Below are 24,169 nucleotides of genomic sequence, written 5' to 3'. Positions count from 1 at the left end.
GTGTATATATATATATATATATATATATATATATATATATTATTCTAGGGATTTCCAATCGGGTATATAATGCCCTTTAAAGAAAATCTACAAAGAAAGTGGCTATATACTGTATATTGGATTCAGATTTTAACAATTTGAGAAATAAAATTAATATTCAATAACTCATTTATTTTGAAGTAATTTGTAGTCTTAGAATTGGCAGTTTAAAATAATGTGCCTTCCACACTAGAACCCTTTTTGCTTGTTTTATTGATGAATTTAAAATATATAAGGATTTTATTACCAAGAAATCAGGTTATCAACAGGGCCAAACATATTTTCGCTTTACTTCCCAATAATACACACTTTCTCTGGTGTGATGTCTCCATGAAAAAACAGTTCTACAAAAATAACCCAAATATTGCAACTTGCAGCTTTCTGGATCTTTTTGTGTAACTGACATCATCATCATCATCATCATCAACATTTATTTAGCGCCAGCAAATTCCGTAGCGCTTTACAATTGGGAACAAACATTAATAAGACAATACTTGGTAATACATACAGACAGAGAGGTAAGAGAACCCTGCTCGAAAGCTTACAATCTATAGGACAATGGGAGTTTGAAACACAAGGGCATGTGCTACGTCATATTGCACAATGGACCAGCCAGACTGCAACGGTAAAAATACTGAGTGGGCTGTGTGTGTTGCAATGTTGGTCAGAAGGTTGTTGTCTTGCGTTAGCAGTGTAGAGGATGGTATTAAGGTAATGTAGGGAAATTAAGATGATGGTTGAGGAATATCATAACCTTGTATGAAGAGGTGGGTTTTCAGTTAACGCTTAAAGGTTTGAAGACTAGAGGAAAGTCTTACTGTGCGTGGGAGGGAATTCCACAAAGTAGGTGCAGCCCGGAAAAAATCCTGTAACCGAGAATGGGAGGATGTGATGAGAGTGGAGGAGAGACATAGATCTTGTGCAGAACGGAGGTGTCGAGTAGGGAGATATTTCGAGACAAGTGAGGAAATGTATGTCGGTGCAATTTTGTTGATGGCCTTGTATGTTAGTAGAAGAATTTTATATTGGATTTGTTGAAATACAGGCAACCAATGTAGAGACTGACAGAGTGGCTCAGCAGAGGAATGATGGTTTGTAAGGAAAATAAGTCTAGCCGCTGCGTGCAAAATAGATTGTAGGGGTTCAAGTATGACTTTGGGAAGACCAGTAAGTAGGGAATTGCAATAGTCGATGCGGGAGATGATGAGTGCATGAATTAATGTTTTTGTGGTGTCTTGTCAGATATGTGCGTATTCTGGAAATGTTCTTTAGGTGTATGTAACATGATTTAGATATAGAGTTGATGTGGGGAATAAACGACAGTTGTGAATCAAGGATTACACCTAGGCAACGAGCTTTCAGGGTGGGATTTATTGTCATGTTATCGACAGAAATAGAAATGTCAGGCAGGAAGCTTCTGTTTTTGGGTGGGAATATTATTAATTCAGTTTTTGAAAGATTGAGTTTGAGTTGGCGTGAAGACATCCAAGATGAAATGGCAGAAAGACAGTCAGTAACGCGAGACAACACAGATGGTGAAAGATCAGGAGAGGATAGATAAATTTGTGTATCATCTGCATAGAGCTGATACTGAAATCCAAAGGAGCTTATTAGTTTTCCAAGAGAAGTGGTGTAGATAGAGAATAGCAGAGGACCTAGGACTGAGCCTTGTGGAACTCCAACTGATAAAGGAAGTGGAGCAGAGGTGGATCCAGAGAAATTAACAGTGAAAGAGCGATTAGGTAGGATAGATAGGTAGGATGAGAACCAGGATAGGACAGTGCCTTCAAGACCTAGGGATTGTAGCGTTTGTATGAGGAGAGAGTGGTCAACAGTGTCAAATGCAGCAGAGAGATCCAGGAGAATTAGAAGAGAGTATTGGTTATTATTTTTTGCTATGATCAAATCATTGACAACTTTGGTCAGCGCAGTCTCTGTGGAGTGTTGAGAGCGAAAGCCTGACTGAATAGGATCCAATAGGTTGTTTGCTGTAAGAAAGTGTGTGAGGCGGGTGTAGGCAATTCTCTTGAGAAGCTTGGAGGGGCATGGGAGCTGGGGCGGTAATTTATGAGAGAGTTAGGGTCAGAATTCTGTTTTTTTAAAATGGGAGTAATCACTGCATGCTTGAATATAGATGGAAAAATACCAGTAGAAAGAGATAGATTACAGATTTTAGTTAGAGGGGGAATGAGCACAGGAGACAGGGACATACCCATTTGTGAGGGAATGGGATCAAGAGGACAGGAGGTAGAGTAGGAAGATGAGAAGAGAGTAGAAACTTCCTCACCATTTGTGGGATCAAATGAAGAGAGAGTGTCAGAGGGGTGCTACAAAGGAATTGAGCAGATTGCTTGTCAAGGGAGATACCATTTCAAGCCTGATCTTTTCAATTTTGTCCTTGAAATAGGAAGCAAGATCCTGTGCACTGATGTTAGTTGGAGGATTTGGGGCAGGAGGATTCAGAAGAGAGTTAAATGTGTTAAAGAGGCGTTTGGGGTTAGAAGCCTGAGCATAGATAAGAGATCGGTAGTATGCTTGTTTAGCAGTGTACAGAGCATTTCTGTAGGAGTGGTAAATATCAGTATATGTGATGAAATCATTAGAGGCACAAGATTTACGCCAGTGACGTTCTGCTTTACGAGAAAGTTTTTGTAGAGTTCGTGTTACTGTAGTGTGCCACGGTTGGCAACGAATTCTATGCGAAGTATGTAGTGTCGCTGGAGCCACTTGATCCAGGGCAGTTGCTAGGCTTTGATGAAGATGGGGTACTGCCCGATCAGGGGAGGAGAATGTAGAAATTGGGGAGAGAAGGTGTTGGAGAGAGGTGGAAAACTGTTGAAAATCAATAGCGTTGATATTCCTGCGGGTACGAGGAGGTTTGGAAGAGTTTGACACTAGGGACGGTAAAGAACTGGGGGTGATCGAGTAGCTAATAAGGTGATGATCCGAGAGGGGGAAAGGAGTGTTAAGGAAATTAGAAACTGAGCATAGTCTAGAGAAAACAAGATCAAGACAGTGGCCATCCTGATGAGTAGCAGATTCAATCCACTGGGAGAGGTCAAGTGAGGAGGTTAGAGAGAGTAGTTTGGAAGCAGCATTGGAACGTGGATTAGAAATAGGGATGTTGAAATCACCCATGATGATGGTGGGGATATCAGTAGATAAGAAGTGAGGGAGCCATGCAGAGAAGTGTTCAAGAAATTGTTGGTGTGGACCAGGGGGGCGATAGGATTTTTAACCCATTCTCTATGTGTGTTGCTGTCATCTAACAGCATGTACTTCAAAAGATGTGAATGTGAGTGATGGGACACTTGGTAGAACTGTGAATGTGCACTGAGGGGAAAGAAGTAGTCCAACCCCCCCTCCTTGTCTGCCTCTTGGTCTGGGGGTGTGGGTGAAATGGAGACCACCATGTGAAAGGGCTGCAGGTGAGGCAGTGTCTGAATGCGTGAGCCATGTTTCTGTTATTGCTAGAAGTTTGAGGTTGTATGAGAGGAAGAGATCATGAATGGAGGTAAGTTTGTTACAAACAGAGCCTGCATTCCAAAGGGCACATTTAAAGGACTTTGGAAGAGAGGGGAGACAGGTTATGTGTTTGAGGTTTGCCAGATTTCTGTAGTGTTTAGATATGTGTGTGGGAGAAGTGAGGGGGACCTGGATTAGGTGATATATCACCAGCTAATAGAAGCAGGGAGGAAGAAAGGTAGGAAAGATGATTGTAAGATGTGTGTCCTTTTAGTTTCTGGTGGCAGGGTGAGGCTGTTAAAGTTATTGAATTTAAATAGCAAAAGAGTTCATGATTGTTCATTAGAGGTGAATGAAGTAATGAAGGGGCAATGTGGACAGAGGTGTGTGTTGCAGGATGGGTGAGGGATGATATAGTCCTAAAGATAATGCCATGAAAAGAGATAAAGAAAAATATTTTGGCAAGCATTGGGACTATGAGTCAAATAGCAAAAATGAGGAATTAAAGGAATTGCCTAATTGCAATGTCCAGTGTAATCAGATAAGTAGTGCAGAGTTAGGCTGCAGCAAATGTAGTGTATTCCTGGATGTCTGGATAGTATAAAGTAATGATGTGGGGGAGTGGGTGGAAGTGTTGAATGGAGAGTAATAAAGAGCAGGTAATTGAGTAGCTGAGATTTTGCAGACTCATGAGAGAGGAGATTGGTTGAAAGACAGTATAGTTTCTTCCTACTTGTAGAGGGAGACAAAGCTTAAATAGAATTGAAGTACAGTGCTGAGAAAGGGGACTGAAATAACTGTAGCATGGGTAGGGAGTGGTTGAGCAAGTAGTACAGCAGGCAGATTAAACAGAGTGGATTTTGCATTGAAAACAAACTGATAAATAAAACAAACTTTCATGAGATGAGAGGAAAATGAGATCAGAGTCCAAAACAGTCCTCATGTTGCATGTAGCTTGTAGCCAGGGTGAGTTGAAAACATCAGAGGTAGAATATGGAGTTTCAGGTGAATACTGACAGTTGTCCTTGTGAAGCTGTGTTAATAGGCAAAATGTTCTTCTCCTGTTTCCTCAAGTGTAACTCCGGTATAACTCCGAATTATGCTGTTTACATTTTTGTTTCACACTTGTATCTATACACACTTAGAGCTATACACACTAACTAAGCAGCCATCACTGGCTTTGCAGCCATTCAACTATGAATATATCTGCTTGACAGCAGCGGACTTTGCTTATTGGTCCATGAGAAACCAGACAACAGCTTTCAGAAACTCCATCAAGAGGATTTAATCTATTTACTTTAAAAACATGTGTTAGTATTGACTTAGGTAAAACATACCTACATAGTTGTTTAGTGTTTCTGTTCTTTTATATAAACAGGAGAAACATCTTATAACTGCCTTACTGAAAACCATGGCACTATGCGGTTGTTGAAGAACAAGGTAAATATATATTTCATTGGACAATATTTTATTTTAAACATGTAAGTATTCTTTTGATATGCTCCAGAAAAAAAGCTTACTTTAAATCTAAATCATGAAGACACTATATTAAAGGAGTGTAACATGTAACATACAACTTGATCCAGTATGAAAGAGAATCTTATGGCATGGGAACTTCTATTCTACATACATTTAAATGCAACAAGATGATTCTGAGAACTGAACGAAAAAGTTTCCATTTAGTCATATATTCTACACAGTGGTATAATGCAGCCAACCATATTAAGTCAAAACCCTTTTTTATTGGGGTGGGGGGCAGTGTTCTTGGCCATACAAATTGTGTCCATGCACAGTTCAGTGAGAATTAATCTTGGTTCACCCCTATACAATTATCATGCAGATCACACGATAATTCCTCTAACAGTAGCATAGGCAGAGATCTGTAGTGTATACAGAGTCACAATTTTTTCCAGCAGATGGTTATGAGAGATGAGATTTACAGATCTGAAGGTAAATTGTGTACAGACATGGCCAAAAGAATGATGCAAGTATTGGTTTTCACAAAGTTTGCTGCTTCAGTGTTTTTAGACCTTTTTGTGAGATGTTACTATGGTATACTGAAGTAAAATTACAAGCGTTTCATAAGTGTCAAAGGCTTTTATTACCATTACATTAAGTTTATGCAAAGAGTCAATATTTGGAGACCTCTGCAATTCGCCCCGGCATGCTGTCACTCAACTTTTGGGCCACATGCTGACTGATGGCCGCCCATTCTTGCCTAATCAGTGCTTGGAGTTTGTCAGAATTTGTGGGTTTTTGTTTGTCCACCTGCCTCTTGAGGATTGACCACAAGTTCTCAATGGGATTAAGGTCTATGAAGTTTCCTGGCCATGGACCCAAAATTTCGATGTTTTGATCACCGAGCCACTTAATTATCACTTTTGCCTTATGGCAAGGTGCTCTATCATGCTGGAAAAGGCATTGTTCGTCACCAAACTGTTCTTGGATGGTTGGGAGAAGTTGCTCTTGGAGGATGTTTTGGTACCATTCTTTATTCATGGCTGTGTTCTTAGGCAAAATTGTGAGTGAGCCCACTCCTTTGGCTAATAAGCAACCCCACACGAATGGTCTCAAGATGCTTTACTGTTGGCATCACACAGGACTGATGGTAGCGCTCTCCTTTCCTTCTCCAGACAAGCGTTTTTCCAGATGCCCCAAATAATCTGAAAGGGGATTCATCAGAGAAAATGACTTTACCTCAGTCCTCAGCAGTCCAATCCCTGTACCTTTTGCAGAATATCAGTCTGTCCCTGATGTTTTTCCTGGAGAGAAGTGGCTTCTTTGCTGGCCTTCTTGACACCAGGCCATCCTCCAAAAGTCTTCACCTCACTGTGCGTGCAGATGCACTCATACCTGCCTGTTGCCATTCCTGAGCCAGCTCTCCACTGGTGGTTTCCCGATCCCGCAGCTGAATCAACTTTAGGAGACGGTCCTGGCACTTGCTGGACATTCTTTTTAGGAGAAAAAAATGAAAATTCTCATAAAATTCAGTTGGCGTTACATAAGGTGACCATAAATATATTTATACCAACTAACAAGCTGTTCCATATTGGAAGTTTAAATAACATTTCATTATCTTCTACACATTATCTTCTACACTTTTATGACATACTGTTTTTTATTTTTTTTTAAAAGGAGTGTTTATTTTCAATTTACTTGCACAAAATGACACAGTAACCATGTAGAGCACACATAAAATTAGAGTTCTTTTGTTGCCACCAAAGTTTTTATAGATTTAAGTTCCTGTGTCAAAGATTGCCTAGCTGACATACTACTTGTGCTATATTCATGTCTATCTTGAGATCCATTGCACCTTTGCTTCCTAAATGGAGTCCTCAAGGGTGAATGTAATAATATTGTCAGTGTTAAGGCAGCATGGTCTGAGATGCTTCTCAACACATACTTTATTTCCGTTATTATCAGTAAAACACCAGATGAAACAAAGCAATAACCAAAGCTAGGTAGGGACCTGTGTGGCAGAGAAACTAGAAAATGCTTTTGGAATGAAGCCTTTCGATCTTCAAGCCTCTGCTATTTAAAACAAGTCTGTCCTGAAATCTGTGCTGCTGTGAAAAATCCAATAATGTGAATGGCTACAATTCTGTTCCTGCCGATTTCAAAACTGTAGATATCCGCACAACCGGGGCATGAATATTGAACACAAAATGATGTTCTGGCCCTTGTCAAATAAAGCTATATATATATATATATATATATATATATATATATATATATATATATATATATATATATATATATATATATATATATATATATATATATATATATATTGTGTGTATGTGTATGTATATACACACACACTGTATCCGCTAAGTATTCACAGTGCTTCACTTTTTCCACGTTTTGTAATGTTACAGCCTTATTCCAAAATGGAATAAATTCAAAATTGAGCTCAGGTTCATCCTGTGTGCACTGATCATCCTCGAGATGTTCCTTAATTGGAGTCCACCTGTGGTAAATTCAGTTGATTGGACATAATTTGCCAAGGCACACACCTGTCTATATAAGGTCCCACACTTGACAGTGCATATCAAAGCACAAACCATGCATGAAGTCAAAGGGATTGTCTGTAGATCTCCGAGATAGGATTGTCTCGAGGCACAAATCTGGGGTAGGGTACAGAAAAATATCTGCTTTTTTTGAATGTCCCAATGAGCACAGTGGCCTCCATCATCCATAAATGGAAGAAGTTCAGAACCACCAGGACTCTTCCTAGAGCTGGCTGGCCGTCTAAACTGAGCGTTCGGGGGAGAAGAGCCCTAGTCAGGGAGGTGGCCAAGAATCCAATGCTCTGTCAGAGCTACAGCATTCCTTTGTTGAGAGAGGAGAACCTTCAAGAAGGACAACCATCTCTGCAGCAATCCACCAATCAGGCCTGTATGTTAGAGTGGCCAGACGGAAGCCACTCCTTAGTAAAAAGCACATGGCAGGCCGCCTGAAGTTTGCCAAAATGCACCTGAAGGACTCTCAGACCATGAGAAACAAAATTCTCTGGTCTGATGAGACAAAGATTGAACTCTTTGTCGTGAATTCCAGGCGTCATGTTTGGAGGAAACCAGGCAAAGCTCATCACCAGGCCAATACCATCCCTACAGTGAAGCATGATGATGGCAGCATCATGCTGTGGGGATGTGTTTCAGCGTCAGGAACTGGGAGACTAGTCAGGATAGAGGGAAAGATAAATGCAGCAATGTACAGAGACATCCTGAATGAAAACCTACTTCAGAGCGCTCTTGACCTCAGACTGGGGCGACGGTTCATCTTTCAGCAGGACACCGACCCTAAGCACACAGCCAAGATATCAATGGAGTGGCTTCAGGACAACTCTGTGAATGTACTTGAGTTGTCATTAAGGGGTTATTGTGTGTAGAATGTTGATGGGGAAAAAAGGCATTTATTTCGTTTTGGAATAAGACTGCTGTAACATAACAAAATGTTTAAAAAGTGAAGCGCTGTGAATACTTTCTGGATGCACTGTATATATTACTTTCTTCATAATAACTGTAACATAGGGTAAAATACACACTATGGACTTGAGTCATTAAGGAAAGTAAGGCAAGGAAAGTAGTAAATAAATGTTCTCTGGGACAAACCATGTTACAATGCAAGGGGCACAAATTAGTTAGTACTATTTTGCATATAAGGTAAATACTGTCTGTTTTTTCATGTAGCACACAAATACTTCATAACTTTTTATTTTTACACTGAAATTTAAAGTTGATCTAAGACATGCACTACCCCAACTATAAATCTGTCCCCACATTTTAAACTTACCTTCCCCTCCAATGCAACATGGTTTTGCCCATGTGCAAAGTTACTCCTCTTTTATATTTTGCTCTCCTTAATGACTCAGGCCTATATGACCACTGGGGAGGTCTGTATGTTGAAGCAGGGAGGGAGAGTTAAGGTGTCAGTATTTTAGAGCAAGATGAGGGAAATTGTGTGCCTGTGTGATGGAGCAGGGTGGGAAGCTCCATGTCCCACTCCCCTAGTTCCTAGTAATTAATGTGCATTACAATATTTTTCACCACCCCAGAACCTCCTTTAACCTCACACAGACTGAAACTTGTCGGTGCCCTAGGCAAAGCTTCAGCCTACTGCTCCGACTCTCCCAATACCCACTTCAGAGCCCATCACATGCTTGACTTTTGTAAAATTAAGATAACGCTTCTCTTGGATGGCTGTCCTGCTTTCTCCTACCTGTTCTTCCAGCTTTTACTACCTGTGGCTGCTGGTGTCTTAAGCTTTTGTTGATCCTGGAATGTTGGTGCGCTGTTTGGAAAAAGACAGGTACATAAAATTTAAAAGCACCAAACAGCCCTGGCATTCAATCAATAGCACCCACGTTTAATTATTAGGCCTTCCTCCCTGCAAATAGATCAATGCACTACCCAGAATAAACAGATCTTCAGCGTGCTGCTTGGGGCCCAGAGCAACCCCCTCTCTCTGGAACATCAATAGTCTGAACAACTAATCCTCAGCGCACCGCTGTACAATCCAGTGATGGTGGTGGACTAGTGATGTACTCAAATAGTCTGATGTCCACAACCGTATAGCCTATATAATATTATTTTTATTAAATTAGTAAAGCATTGCCATATACCGGCGCTAGTGCACTGATGATATTGTGTTTAAATACTTGCTGGTTAATTGGCAGCTATTTAATTTAGTGACATATATATAGCCCCTGTATGTATAACGACTCCACCCACATTTGCATATAGAGTATGGCTTTGATATGTTATCTATAAAGATCATGATTGTACAAATAATCTGTGCTGGTAACTAACATATGTGCCCACCACACAATGGATGTAAATCTCTAAAGATTGTATCATATATAACACACGATTAACCAACCTATCGTGAAAACCAGAGTTAATTATTACCTATTATACTACAAATCTCCCTATGTAGTGCTAGAGTAGTTATTCTAAAATTGCATAAAATATGTAGTACCAAGATCCAAAATTGATATAAAAAAATAAATTCATTAAATTAAATAAAAACATAAAATGTTATATTAAGCCTATGCATAAATCAGACTCCCAGACATCAAAAGGCTTACAATGGAAAAAGGGAAATAATCAATTGATAGCCTGTTTAATATCAAACTCAATGTTTAAGCCTTTTGGATGTAGTGAACTCATTATAAGTATCCAACCCAATTCTAAAGATTTTGAGATTCGGGCGAATGAATTAACACAGACTGGTAAAAAGAGGGTATAGCAAAAGATCTGTTTAAAAAAAGCCCCCAATGATGTATGAGGGAAGGACTGGGTGGTTTAATCTATTCTTCCAAAGCTCCAAATGACCAAAATCCTATCAGATTTATAGGAGATTTTTGTGAAGAATGAAGGGAAATCCAGCCTATAATCCAAAGAAATTGGCCGATTCTGCTATTGGACGACGGACTGAAGAGCACCCTAGGAGATTGGTTGCACGTCTCCAACTAAATTGCACTCTATCTCAAAGATAGTTGGTTAGAAGTCATTACATTGATAAGAAGTCGGAAGATAAAATCAAAGGATCATACCGTTGTGGTTGCTGTAAAGCTTGTGACCGTTTGGAAAAGATGTTAGAAATTGTGAATAGATATGGACCAAAGCATCGTATCAATGGATATATAAATTACAATACCAGTGGGGTCATATATATTCTGCAATAAAGTTTATGTAGGTAAGACTAAGAAAATTGAAACTAAGAATTCTCGAACACGTTGGATCAATTAGGAATGCCCAACGTGATAGAGCAATGTCTGAAACAATTGATACCAATAGCCAAACATTTCTTTTTAAAACACGATAGAAACTCAAAAGGTTTGAGATGTTTTGGGATTGTGAGAGTAAAGTAGAGGAGGGGATATTGACAAACATCTCTCACAGCGTGAAAGTAGATGGATTTTCCTATTGCATTCCCTCGCCCCTCAAGGACTCAAAGAGAATAACAGTTATGCTAGCTTCCTGAAGTAAGGAGCATAAAGAGATATTCATTTGTGTGCCGGCTGTTCTATGAAACACTCAAACAATGTATTTTAATATACAGTGGATGTTCAAATGTTTTTTACAGCATGACAAATGCTGAAAACAGATTACACCTTGATACTTATAGTATCGAAATGAATGCATGCATGTATTTATATTTTTAATATATTTTGGTGTACTGTATTCTAAATAAATAAACAAATAATATATAATAGAAAGATAAAAAGACGAATGAAAAATAAAAAACATATGATAACACATTCGAGAATATTAGACCATGAATAGTGAGCAACAAAGGATAATTGACGTTGCTGTATTCCCTCATAACTCTTTCATATCCCAAATTTAATATATGGGCGGTTATGTAATGTATTCTTTTCCATCCAACTATTACTTACCTGAGTATTTCTTTCTCTTTTTATTATACTTTGTATATTTTATTGCATTAAAGACCTCTATTAGATATGTTCACTATTAATGTGGGGTAAATATCGGATGTACATGTTTTTGAATTTGTTGTAGTATCTATGGAACTCGATACATAGAAATGTTCTCAGCTCTTTCCTTTATTGCTATTTGCCAATTGAAATGTCAATCAAACCAGCAGTAACGGGATTGGGCATTTCACATATATAAACTCCTAAGGACCCGTGTTCGGGTTACTCTCTTGATAAAGCGATATGTGAAACGTACGTACGTTGCGGGTAGAAACGTCAAGGAACCTGGCAGTGGCATTTGGCATCGGCATTGAATGCAGTGAAAACAAGTCCTAGGTTATGTCTATTGTGCCTAGCGCAATACACACAGAAACCACAAACTGATTGATGTATTCCCATAATTTGAATATAGTGTGTATGACTGTGGGACCAGGAGTGTGTCGATATAACGGACATGTTTACAGGCCGTGCCAATAAATTTATGAGACACGCTCTGCATACTAGAACGTTTTGACTTGTGCTTATGAGGAATTAAAGTACATTTGGATGTTTGCAGTTAATAAGAGTGCAGCGATATAGGTGTTAAACACCAGCAAGTAATAAACTTATTGTTCAGCACCAAATATTTGTATACAGGCATATTATTTGTATGCAGAGACTAACACCCATGTACACAAACTGTCTCCCCCTGGCGTCCCGGCCGTCACCTTGACGACCGGGACGTCCTCTCCGCTTCCGGCAACGGTCGGACGCTTCTTCTGTAGCGCTGCGTCCCGACTACTGGAAGCTGGGCGCATGCGCGCAATAAGCAGCCTGTGGGCTGATTGATGAAGGGGGCTTGGCCCAGTGATTACTACCCCCTGTGGGCCTTTACAGATCTGAGCTTTGATTGGTGGCCACCAGTATTTAGGGCAGTGAGGTCTGCAGCCTCACTGCCGGTTATAGCTTCCTGTGCCAGTTTGCTGACCTGCTGTGTTCACAGTTTTGTCCTGTGGATATTGAGATCGGATTGCCTGTGTATGACCCCTTGCCTGGATTTGGACCTTGCCTGTGTTTCCTGTGACCCCGACCTTTGGCGTGATTATCGACTTTCCTGTTTGCTCGTGACCCTTGACCTCGGCTTGTTCTTTGGATTTCCTGTCTGCTGCCGGCCCTCGACCCTTGCCTGGACCTCACTCCGCTTTCCTGGGTTCTCCCTAGTCGGTACGCACTTCACGACCCTCTGCTAGTCTGCGGCCAAGTCTGTCCCCACCACTAGGGGCTCCAGTGAACACCTGACTGGCAGAGCAGACTTCGGGTTGTGCTGTACTGGCTAGAGGGGTTCCTAACACCTTGATAGCAATTTGAGTCTTATATATATCTATCTATCCACCCCAACAATTGCCCACCCTTGGACATTTGAATATTTTTGATGAGCAAATGAGGGATCCAGTGCTCTAAATTATTATTAGGACACCCATTGCCGATGAACTAATTGTTGGAATACTGTGTGTACTGCATTAAAACATGCAGTGGGAGAATGTAACATATGGAAATTATCCTTAAAGGGTTCTGCTCTAATATTAGCTGGCTACGCCACTGAAGTCTTCCTTTATCATTTTTTAATACACATTAGGTTTACATGCGCATACATTATTTTTAAGCAATATTTCACCTTTGTGTCTGAAAAGTAATCAATTTTAATTAAGTTTTCCATAAAATAAAGTTTTAAACATTTAATATTTTTTGGGGGGACTTGAGTGCCTCTCCTGTTTCTTTTTCTTCCATTTTCTGATCAGTTAGATACATATGATAGAGCACCCCATCTACATATGACAACGGAATTATCTTATAATTAACAGATGTTAGTGCTCCCTGTGTGCGACCACACTTTTATGCTTTGATTTAGTTAATAGTCCACAGCTTTAAATTAAAGGTCCCATCACCTTACCTTAAATGAAACATCACGCTACAAATAAATGATTAGCGCCCACTTTTCATCCACATTACGTTACGACACCCCTGTGCCCCCCACCTCTTCGCTCATTACATTATGACACCACCCCCTCGCCATACTTCCAGTTGTGCTGTGTTGGAGAGACCGTCTCTTCTGTCTATGGTGCGCATCCCATGTAACGTATCAGTGACAGCATACATAGGGGATGGAGGAGGCAATCACACATAGGGGAGGGAGGGTGGAATGTATCTTGCGATCCGCGGCCACATAAAGATGACTAGTTACGGAAGAGGGACTAGCCACTTAGAACCCTCTGTTGAATCCCTCCTATTATTAAATTGTCCTTAGTCTCTCTGTCTGTGTGTGTGTATGTTAGGAAATTTAGACTGTAAGCTCCAATGGGGCAAGGATAATTTCGAGTGAGTTCACTGTACAGCGCTTCGAAATTAGTGGTGCTATATAAATAGCTGATGATACTGCTTTGTTGAAGCCTATTTTCCAAATTGTCAAGATTATTTTGCCTTTTGCTGCCCTGCAAGGATCCATTGTATGTAGTTGGTTTGTGACTAAATCCTCTTAATGTGCAGTGTTGTGTAAAATTTTGGCACATATGAAATTGCCGTTAATCCTATAATATGATGTATTATATAATATAACTTTATTTCATATAAATGAGCTTGATTAATTGATACATATGTAAACGGTCCCATTCTATATTGTAATTTTAACAATGTCAAAAGATATGTGTGCCTGTGCCTGATTTAATAGAATTAAGATGCCTGCCCTGTCTGGCAGCAACTGCCGATGATATCAATAATTGTCATTTGCCCTCAAGCTCTCCTAGCTTGAAAATCCTTCACCAGTAGCGGTCATTGTCGAAGCTTGATTGGTCTTCCACCTGTGAGTCTTGAGAGCCCGTCTAATGCATACTACCACTGTGCCCCCCTCCTATTTGCTCTCAGGAGACCCCTCCACAAATTAGACATGTGCTATGGTGTGAAATAAAAAAAAATTCAACCTGCTTTCATGAAATAAATCTTTTGACTTTTCTACTAAAATACAGGTGAATTAACCTAATTTATGGCTAGAAATGCACTTCTCCACCTTAGTGCAGCTGGAATGCGCAAGATGTTTCCCATTAAAGTATAAGAAAGACCCAATCTCCTCCAGCTCTGAGCTGGTCCAAAACTCCAACTTTTACTGAGCAGCCATATGGGGCAAGGGATCTATTTTTATGCAGGCTGGGTTTTAATCCTTGTGCCGCTATGCCAAGCACAGGAATTATTCAATGTGTTCCTAGCAATGGAGAGTTTAAGTCAAAACTGTCTGTCTAGAATAGAGTCTCTGATTTTCTCCCCAGCTAGTGAGATATTGAACAACTGACAAGTGAGGTTAAATGCCTTGTCATTTGACGTCCAATACTGCCAAAAATAAAAGCTGCTGAGTCATTTGACTGGCTTGAAAATTAAGTTAGTGGGCAAAAGCAAGGAAACACCCACCATCTTACCTCTGCAATCTGCAGAAAATAATGGCATTGGAGAAGTTCCCTCTGGCTTGACTGCTGACTCTATAATACCAGATGTCATTTAGTCAATATTTATTTCGCCATGCTCAGGCAAGACGTGGTTGAAACCTAAGCATGCACCACTAATCTGTAGAAGCAGATATATAAAAATGGAGGATTTTAACACAAACATACTGCCTTGCTACCTGAATCTAAAGATTTGGAAAATAAGCCTGCTTCATCGTCTTCCTGGAACATACTGAGGAAGGTGTGCCTGGACGCACTTCAGAGATTAGTTGGAGAAGGTGGAGGCTCATTATTTGACTCCAGTTTGCCTAGGCGAGCAAAAGTGATCCAGGAGTGGAGGTCAGCTGGCAAGTGCAGGAGGGGTGTCACCATAGCCCTCATGTTGGGGGGATCCAGGAGAGTTTCTGTTTGTCCGGAAGGACTCCCCGAGATTTGGGAGGAGCCTCCACAACATTCCAGAAGAGTAAGTATGTATGAATTATGTATTCATTGTGTATTATTCATTTAAGAATTACACTCCTCCTGGGTGAATTGTGGCAGTAGATATGAGGTGACTATTTACACTACTACCCATCTATGAATTTATCATTCTTTTATTTGTAGATATAACTTGCTGTTTTGGTTGTAAGGCGGCTGTTCCCAAACTGTGCGCCGCGGCTCCCAGGGGTGCCGCGGCGCTGTCACTCGGGTGCCGCTGGCCAGCCATAGAAAAAAAGAAGGAACACAGAAACTTACCAATCCTGCCGGGACCCAGAATCCACCTCTCTCCCGCAGCTGTCACTGAATATCGACGTCAGTGAAAGCTGCGGGAGAGAGGTGGATGCTGGGGCCAGGCGGATTGGTAAGTTTCTGTGTTCTTTCTTTTTTTCTATGGCTGGCCCGCGGCAGAGGAGTGAGAGGGATCGTGACAGCTGGGCAGAGGAGGCGGACAGAGAGCAGAGGAGTGTGACAGCTGGGCAGAGGAGTGTGACAGCGGGGCAGAGGAGGCGGACAGAGCGCAGAGGAGGCGGACAGAGAGCAGAGGAGGGTGACAGCTGGGCAAAGGAGGGTGACAGCGGGGCAGAGGAGTGTGACAGCTGGGCAGAGGAGTGTGACGGCGTGAGAGGGACAGTGGAGGGGGACACAGCGTAGGAGGGGACAGCGTGAGAGGGGCAGTGGAGGGGGACACAGCGTGAGAGGGCAGAGGAGGAGGACAGCGTGAGAGAGGGCAGAGGAGGAGGACAGCGTGAGAGAGGGCAGAGGAGGGTGAGAGAGGGCAGAGGAGGGGGGACAGCGTGAGAGAGGGCAGTGTGTCTGGATGCAGAGGGGACCGAGTGCCTGAGGACAGAGTGTCTGGATGCAGAGGGGGCATTTTTGCATACAAATAAATAAGTATTTCTGTCCTGACCTAAATACTTATTACAATTTTTTGACCCAACTACTTCTAAAACAGGACTGCTCAATAATTATTTTGGAGGGGTGCCTTGAAAAAATTTGGAGACTCTAAGGGTGCCGCGAACTGCAAAAGTTTGGGAACCACTGGTGTAGGGCAATATGCCTTCATAGTTTACTCACAGAGAGTGGCTGAATTACTAGTTAATTTGCATATGGCCAAGGTAAATCCTACTAAACGCCTATTTTATTCTGGAATATCCAAGGCTTAAATAACCAAGTTAAAAGGCCACTGGTGTTTTAAGTGTATCAGAAGTTAGCATCATAATGTAATCCTTCTAAAAGAGACACATATTACAGCCCTAAAACTACTTATTTTGAAATAACCCTGGATAGGTAAGTGTGAAGATACCGGGTGTATCTGGCCCAATGCTACCCACTTCACGCTGGCTGGCCACCCACGGGTGCCTTTCTATGCCAGGGAAGTCTACCCAGTACCTTCTAGGATTCGTATGGTCACTTAGGCAAAATGCAGTTATACAAATACAACAGTATATTTATTGTCATGCAAACAACACTAGAGTATTATGTACACACAGTAAATAAATGCCAGGCAGATTTACCACATCATCCGTCCCTTGAATAGCAACCTTACTGCAAGTCATCAATATACAATATACATATGTACACTGAACTACAATGTCCCCTTAGCCACATGTAATTGGACAATGCAGTTGTAGTCTGGTGAGCAGGGGAACAAAAGAAGGGCTATAAAAAGTATTTGTTATAATCCACATTATGTGACAAACGAGAAACAATGATTTGCGTATCACATTCGTTTCGTCACAGTAAAGTACATAATTGCAACGGATGTAATGTCGGCACTTAACCTACCGACATAAACTATACCCCGGACCCAGTGGCATTGGTCTTTTAATGGCGGCATTGTGAATCATACTGACTATATTGTCAACATGTGTGCATAATGTAAATGTCGACATTTTCATGTCAGCAGGTTGAGTGCCAACGTTACATCTGTCGCAATTATGACCACCTACGACTTGGATTGGCTTTGTATATATCGTTATACATTCTATAGCTACTTATTGAAAGGTATCTCTGTGCTAGTTAGTAGACTCATAAACTCTGTTTGTTAAATTTTGAAGTTTGATATTTTTAGAAATAATACAATATGTAGCAGAACTGTGCTGATCGTATGTTGAACTGATAACACTATTCATAATGAGCAGCTAAACCTTCAAACAGTATAGGACACAACACTCCCTACCAGAAGCTATGATAGAAGTGTTTACAAGTGTCTTGAGATTGAGCGGGCCTGCATAAGGTTGCCAACTAATGAAACTCGTGGTCCATAAGAGAAAAAAGATTAATGACCTAGGTAAGCACTCCAGGTACATATAGGTAATTAATTAATACATAATGTTTTTATTGGTATGCGCTAAAATTGATACATATAAGTATACCACACAAATAAAAAAGCGAAATATAAGAAGAATGTAGTGTTGAAAAGTATAGAGTTTAAAAATGAATTGACCCTGGGGTGGAGCCAGTCAAAATGTATACACTTCCATAGAGAAAGTGACTGATAAAGGATCTCTTGTGGGAATATATACAACACAGACACGTCTATATATATATATCAGATAGGGTAGTAAGAATCTTACACAATCTGTATCGTGACAATGTATCACTTATATAGTACTAAATATATATGTTGTGTTTAGTGTGAACTGTAGATGGCAGTATTGCCTAATGTATTCTCCCACAGTATTAATCCAATTGAGAGTCTTCCGTAGGAGTACCGTATGTTTAATACATAATAGAGATTCATGAGCCACGAGTCCTGTATGATATATCAGGAGATTACCAAGTATATAGTTGCTTATGTTCATATATATATATATATATATATATATATATATATATATATATATATATATATATATATATATATATATATATATATATATATACACACACATATATATACACATATATATGCCTACTTAGGCTGATGAGTTGTAACTCAAAGTATTATGCCTAGTACATTTCGGGTAAAAGTTCCTAAGACTTACGAATAGTCTTTTTTTAGTAGTTATATGCACTAATGGTTAATATGGCATACTAGGTATCAGTAACTGCTGAAAGACTCGTATACAGCAATTGATCTCTATAGTACCGGTCTCACTACAGCAGCGCCAGATCGCTAGTATTATATCCCCATATAGTCTTCCAATAAGTTGCTATAATGGGATAAGAGGTATAGTAACGCTAGTATATGCTGTTAGAAAGACTCTCATTACCAGTTTGTTAAGTTTACATTAGTGGCAAAACTCTGCGGCTAGCCCCGCCCACTTCCGGGTCTGACGTCACTCAAGCGTGACGTCGTCCCGACGTACGTTTCGCTATTGCTTAATCATGGAATTACCCTATCTCTCCATGACATCAACTAATGAAACTCATAAGATTTGTAGACGCAAACCGCTTACACACCCTTTTTTAACTGCAGAAGTAAGCCATCAATTTGTTTACACATCCTAGCATATCATTTGATTTTTAATTTTCCTTGCCAACAATTTTTCTGCCGCTGCTTTCACTTTCTGTCCCTACATTTGATTTCTGTACCTACCGATATAAAATGCTTATGATAACATACTGTAGAAAGCACTTAAGAAAACGGCACCAACATACTTCTCTTCCCTCGTTGCAAGGTATCTCCCAACTTGTCACTTCCCTTCTGTCCAAGATTTGCGCCTCTCGACCACAGTCATTACCTGCTACCGTTTCGGGTTACAAGACCTTTTTTTGGACTGCACCTTCTCTTTGGAATTTTCTGCCTCGTGCAACAAGTCTTTCCACTTGCCTCCAAACCTTCAAGTGTTCCATAAAAACTCATCATTCTAGGTAAACTTCTCAAATTCACAAATCCCTTTCTTAACTTCCCTAGGCTATTCTACCCAATTACCACCCCTCTGTACAATTTATTAAAAATTTACATTTATTCTCTTTCTATGCTCAAACAACCCGCTGACAACCTAATCAACATTACTGTGTGACTGGCACATACAGCCCCACTAAGCATTCTTTTCCATTGCAATCTGGCTTGACTAATATACAATCTGAAGCACTTAACCTCATGTATCAAGCTCCTGACAGACCATCAAATTTTCTCTATTCCTGGGTGTTATCTTTATGGCAAGAGAAAAACCTGGACACTTTGGTGTTCTGATTTGTTACCATTATGTCTGGTTGAGGGCGCAACTGGAATATTTCATGGTGCAGAGTTCAGTCTCCTGGATGAACATGTATTTGGCTGAGGTTATTGGCTGTGACGTTCTGTCTGCCTGCCACATGAAGTTCCGAGAGCAAATCCAGGTTTCTATCTGCCCTTGATATGACTTTTGATACTTCTGCCATCATGACTCTGCTCCTTGTACTTCCTTAGCAATTTATGAAGGTGACTGCAGTACTGTTTCTGAGAATACCCTGAGCCGCTTTCCTGTAAGAGAGGATGAAAGGACTGAATTGACTGACCACAGAACATTTATGTAATTTCTTTTCTTTCTGTGACCATGCACCTGTGCTACTTTTAATAGAAGATGTGGCCCCAGCCTGTGGTACTGAAGTCTGTCTTATTGGAAGCAGTCTGGTTCTGAACGTTGAGACTCGCAGGTGTTTCTCGTTAATCAATTGGCATGACCCACTGATATTTGTCTGAGATTCCACTGAGTGAGTAAGTCTAACTAGATTTCGCATTTTCCACCTTGCCAAGAGAAGAATTCCTTTAGTAGATTCAAGCATTCCCAGAAGGTGGAGGCCCCTAAATATTGTAATCTGATTTCGAATTTGTAGATTACAAGTTAAGGATTAGATCTTGAGGCTTTGCCCTTTTGTTAGAGATACTTTGTTTTGTACAGTGTTTATTTGGACCCCCCCCCCCTGCCAAATTGTATCTGTTGTGATGGCATCATATGATGCTCTGCTTTATTTATAATACAGCTGTGTTCCTGTAGAAAGGACATTACTTGAGCTGTCCTGTTTAGGACAATGTGTTCTGACTCTCCCATTACCAGCATGTCAACCAGATAGGGCCAGAGAGTCATCCCCTCTGTAATTCTACCACCAGTGGTATTAATACTTTGGTGAAACTTCTGTGGGTTGGGGGGTTGCCAAGTGAACTGGAAATGCTATCTTAGTACACAGAACCCGAGGTATCTCTCTGGTGATGATCTGCAACAGGGATATGAAAGTAAGCATCCTGAATATTTATACATGTGAGAACATTCCCTTCGCTTATAGCAGTGAGAATTGAATTTGCCATATGAAAAAGTCTTGCATAGACAAAGTGATTGAGTCTCCTTAAATCTAGAATGGTACGGAAAGCCCAGAGTAACGGGATCACACAAGTATCCCTTCAGCTTCAGCAAAGACATTTTTTCTTGGAACATGATGATTCTCATACTATCCAAAAACAATGGGTTCTGGACATTAATAGAGGTCAGTATCCACCTTTCTGCATACTCTGTGATCCCTGTCTTCCAACGGTATCAGTGCTGAATGAGCCAGACAGTCATTGCAAAGTCTTTTTACCTGATCTCCCCTCTATCAGACATGTTTTAAATTTATTTTCTTAATTACCTGATAACTTTAGATACAACAAAAATAGTTTGTTATATAAAAATGGAAAGCTGAACCTGTAAATGTAAAAATAGTTTTGTTTACCAGGAAGTGGGCAAATAGAAATGTTAACAGAAGTATGTCATAATCTGAGCTATACTTTAATTTTTAAAAATGGCTGCCCCTTGGCAGCAAAAGGATCCATGCAATCTTTATTAATATTTTTTAAAGCTCTGTAACAGGACTATTATTTTATTATCATCTCTTAATATTTGTTAGACAATTACAAAGACAAAGTTCGAAAACAAGAATAGGGCTAGTGGTCATTTAATGTGTGGGGTTTTTTTTTTATCAAAGGTTGCACTGCTCTTCTATGTTTTCTGCATACTAAAATGTGCCTTCCTGCCATGTCTTAACTCTGACTTACAAATGGCCCACAAAGTGACTTTATTTTTTTTTCATATATAGCGCCACTAATTCCATAGCACTGAAGAAAACCCACGCAACCACGTGGAGAACATACAAACTCCACACAGATAAGGCCGGGTTGGATACGTTTTCACTAATGTGAAAATACTGACAACGAAGATACCTAGAAAAGAAAAACGAGGACTTTGACACCGCCAGGGATATAATCAAGACTTGCATAAAAAGCGACACTTGACGTTTCCGAAGACAGCGTCATGCTGATAGGTAGTGAACCTGAAGACACTGCTAGCCGGCACTTCACTTACACGTCAATTAGCAGAGTGACCTAGAGAAATCATAATTTAAAGCGGCAGTGTCCGGACCCCACAAATACACACTTTAATGTGAAGTGTGTATTTGTTAATTGACGTGTAAGTGAAGTGCAGGCTAGCAGTGTGTTCGGGTTCAGTACCTGTCAGCATGGCGCTGTCTTTGGAAACGTCAGATTTCGCTCTTCAGGTAAGTTTTCATTATATCCCTGTCGGTGTCAAAGTCCTTGTTTTGTTTTGTTTTTTTGTAGGTATCTTCATTATGTGTGTTTTTATATTCGTGAAAGCGACTACCACCGATAAGGCCATGGTCTCATGACTGCAGTGCTCTGAGGCAGAAGTGCTAACCACTAAGCCACCGTGCTACCCACAGACACAGTTTGAGGAATTCCTGCTATTGCCCACCCATTTAGTTTTTTTTACATCCCAGTGATACTGTCCTGAAAATTATGGATTCCATCTATATAGAGAGATTTTCCTGCCCTTGTTTCATCTCCCCATGGTGCTGCAGCTCTTTACTTCTTGTGATCTTTGCAGTAACACATAGGGCTGCTTCAAGGTATTAATGAACACCTATTCAAAACTATGGAATTAAAAAATTGAAAACACTGTATTACAGAAATAGTGTGTTCTATTTTTTTAAGAGCAGTAAAAGTTAAACTTTGTTTTGCTTTGAGACATTGATTCAAATTACATTAAAAGTTCATTTGATTAGGATCTGAATAGTTTTAAAGCTTATACTAGGTTTACGGTTTGGCATTAAACCAGCCCTTGCTATTGATGTCATATCATACTGTAATTTGGATATAATAAAATTCTACATTTTCCTATAAGTAATTTATGATCCTTTACAAGAGAAAAATGTAACCTTGTTACAGCCAATGGCAAGAAATTGTATTAGTAGCTGTGTCGGCACAGATTTCATCACATAAAGTTGTGCTCCGCATTGCAATGCACCTTCCGGGAGCGCTAGTACACTAAGGTGCAGTAATGCAGACTGCTGCTAGAAGAACCACCTTCATTGCAACAGCCTAAAAATGTTCCTTTACAATATAATATTATATTATATACAAATATACAAGTGCAGACTTCAGCCAAAAAATAGAAAATGTGTCGATATATTTGATAATTTTACGCAAAGTTTACATGCCTGTGCTTATTCAGAGAACTTTTTTAAAAATTGGAACATGCATTCGCTTTAATCTTATGTGCTGCACTAAAAAAAAAAGACAAACTGATTACCTATGGCAACACTATCTTTTTATTTTCCTGTACACCAGTTTTCATAAACATGCCCCAACTGTCTTTGTTTTATTTACGTTCTTATAGGGTTTGTTCCCTTTTGGTCACATTACCCCTATATACCAAATATGTGATCCCCTAAGTTTGCATGAGGTTGCCCAAACGCAATAAAAAATAAAATAAAACATTTCTTTGGGTATGATGAATAAAACATGAGCTATTTGTCTACTAAAAAAAGGAAACTAATGCATTTAATTTGTCTCTTTAGGCTGAACATTCTACAGACACAATATGCTCAACCCTCATACATTCTCCTGTGAGAAAAGGAGTGCGCTCGTGTAACGGTACTCATTTTTAAAAAAATTATACATTTTGAAGAAGGTGTTTATTTAATATTGTGTGTATAAGTATTTCATTGCTTTTTCACAGACACAACATATTATTACATCTAAGGCTACTTTGAATTCAGCCATCATTTGCCTTGTTGCTTGATACACAGTGGTTTCATGCTCCTTTCTAAATACACAGTGTTGTATGTTCATTTCTTGTTTCCCTTCTACAACACTTTAGACTGTGCTATTTTTTTCATTTTAACTAATCAGAGACACAGCTCATTTTCACTCCAATCATTTGTACTCACTGTTTATAAATCGGGTATAACCTTGCATCTGTTTTACTGCATATTTTTCCTTACTACTGGCTTCTCTCTTCCTCAAACTACAACATTTAGCTCACATTGGTCTTTGTTTAACTCTCTCCAGACTTCACTCACCATACTGATGTATGCTATGTAGTAAGGTTTGCTTTTAACAGCCACAAATATTTCCACTGTTCCTAACTATGTGTTCATTTTTTTAATTTATTTTTTAAACATATGAACTAAAATTATTCCTTTCCCTAAGCCTCAACCAGTTATGTTTCCACTCTCACTACCTAAAATATCATTGGATCACTTAGGTCTGTACCTTTTCCACTCGGTTGTTTTTTCGCCGTGTGATATCAGTCGGTCATCACTATTTATCTCATACCTGTCAATGTTTCTTTCTTTAACCACTTATCGACCAGCCCTACATCTCTTGCTGTCTGGTGGTTCTGTAACTCTGAAGTGACATTTATCGCTTGTTAATGGCAGTTGTACTGTTTTATTGTTTATAATTCACCAAGGAATGTAGAGGATGAGGAGAAATGTAACCATTTTATAGATTATTTTTCTGTGAACGATTGATTGTTTTACATTTTAAACCTATTAATATATGCATGTGTAGTAT

The 24,169-nt window shown here is 39.8% G+C and overlaps 1 protein-coding gene across 4 annotated transcripts in view; it reads left to right on the top strand.

Annotated features, from left to right (window-relative positions):
* The window catches only part of LOC142138328 (uncharacterized), a 58,853-nt gene that overhangs the window by 23,350 nt on the left and 11,334 nt on the right, over positions 1-24,169 (top strand). For all 4 annotated transcript variants that reach the window (XM_075194923.1, XM_075194924.1, XM_075194921.1 and 1 more), the window contains exons 6-7: positions 4,883-4,944; positions 23,170-23,245. In XM_075194923.1, coding sequence (XP_075051024.1) covers positions 4,883-4,944; positions 23,170-23,245 — 138 coding nt within the window. The remainder of the gene's footprint in view (positions 1-4,882; positions 4,945-23,169; positions 23,246-24,169) is intronic.

This window comes from Mixophyes fleayi, chromosome 2 (genome assembly GCF_038048845.1).
Source record: "Mixophyes fleayi isolate aMixFle1 chromosome 2, aMixFle1.hap1, whole genome shotgun sequence".
Classification (NCBI taxonomy): domain Eukaryota; kingdom Metazoa; phylum Chordata; class Amphibia; order Anura; family Limnodynastidae; genus Mixophyes; species Mixophyes fleayi.
The sequence above is the reverse complement of the archived record's forward strand: the minus strand, read 5'-3'. Positions and strand labels throughout refer to the sequence as shown.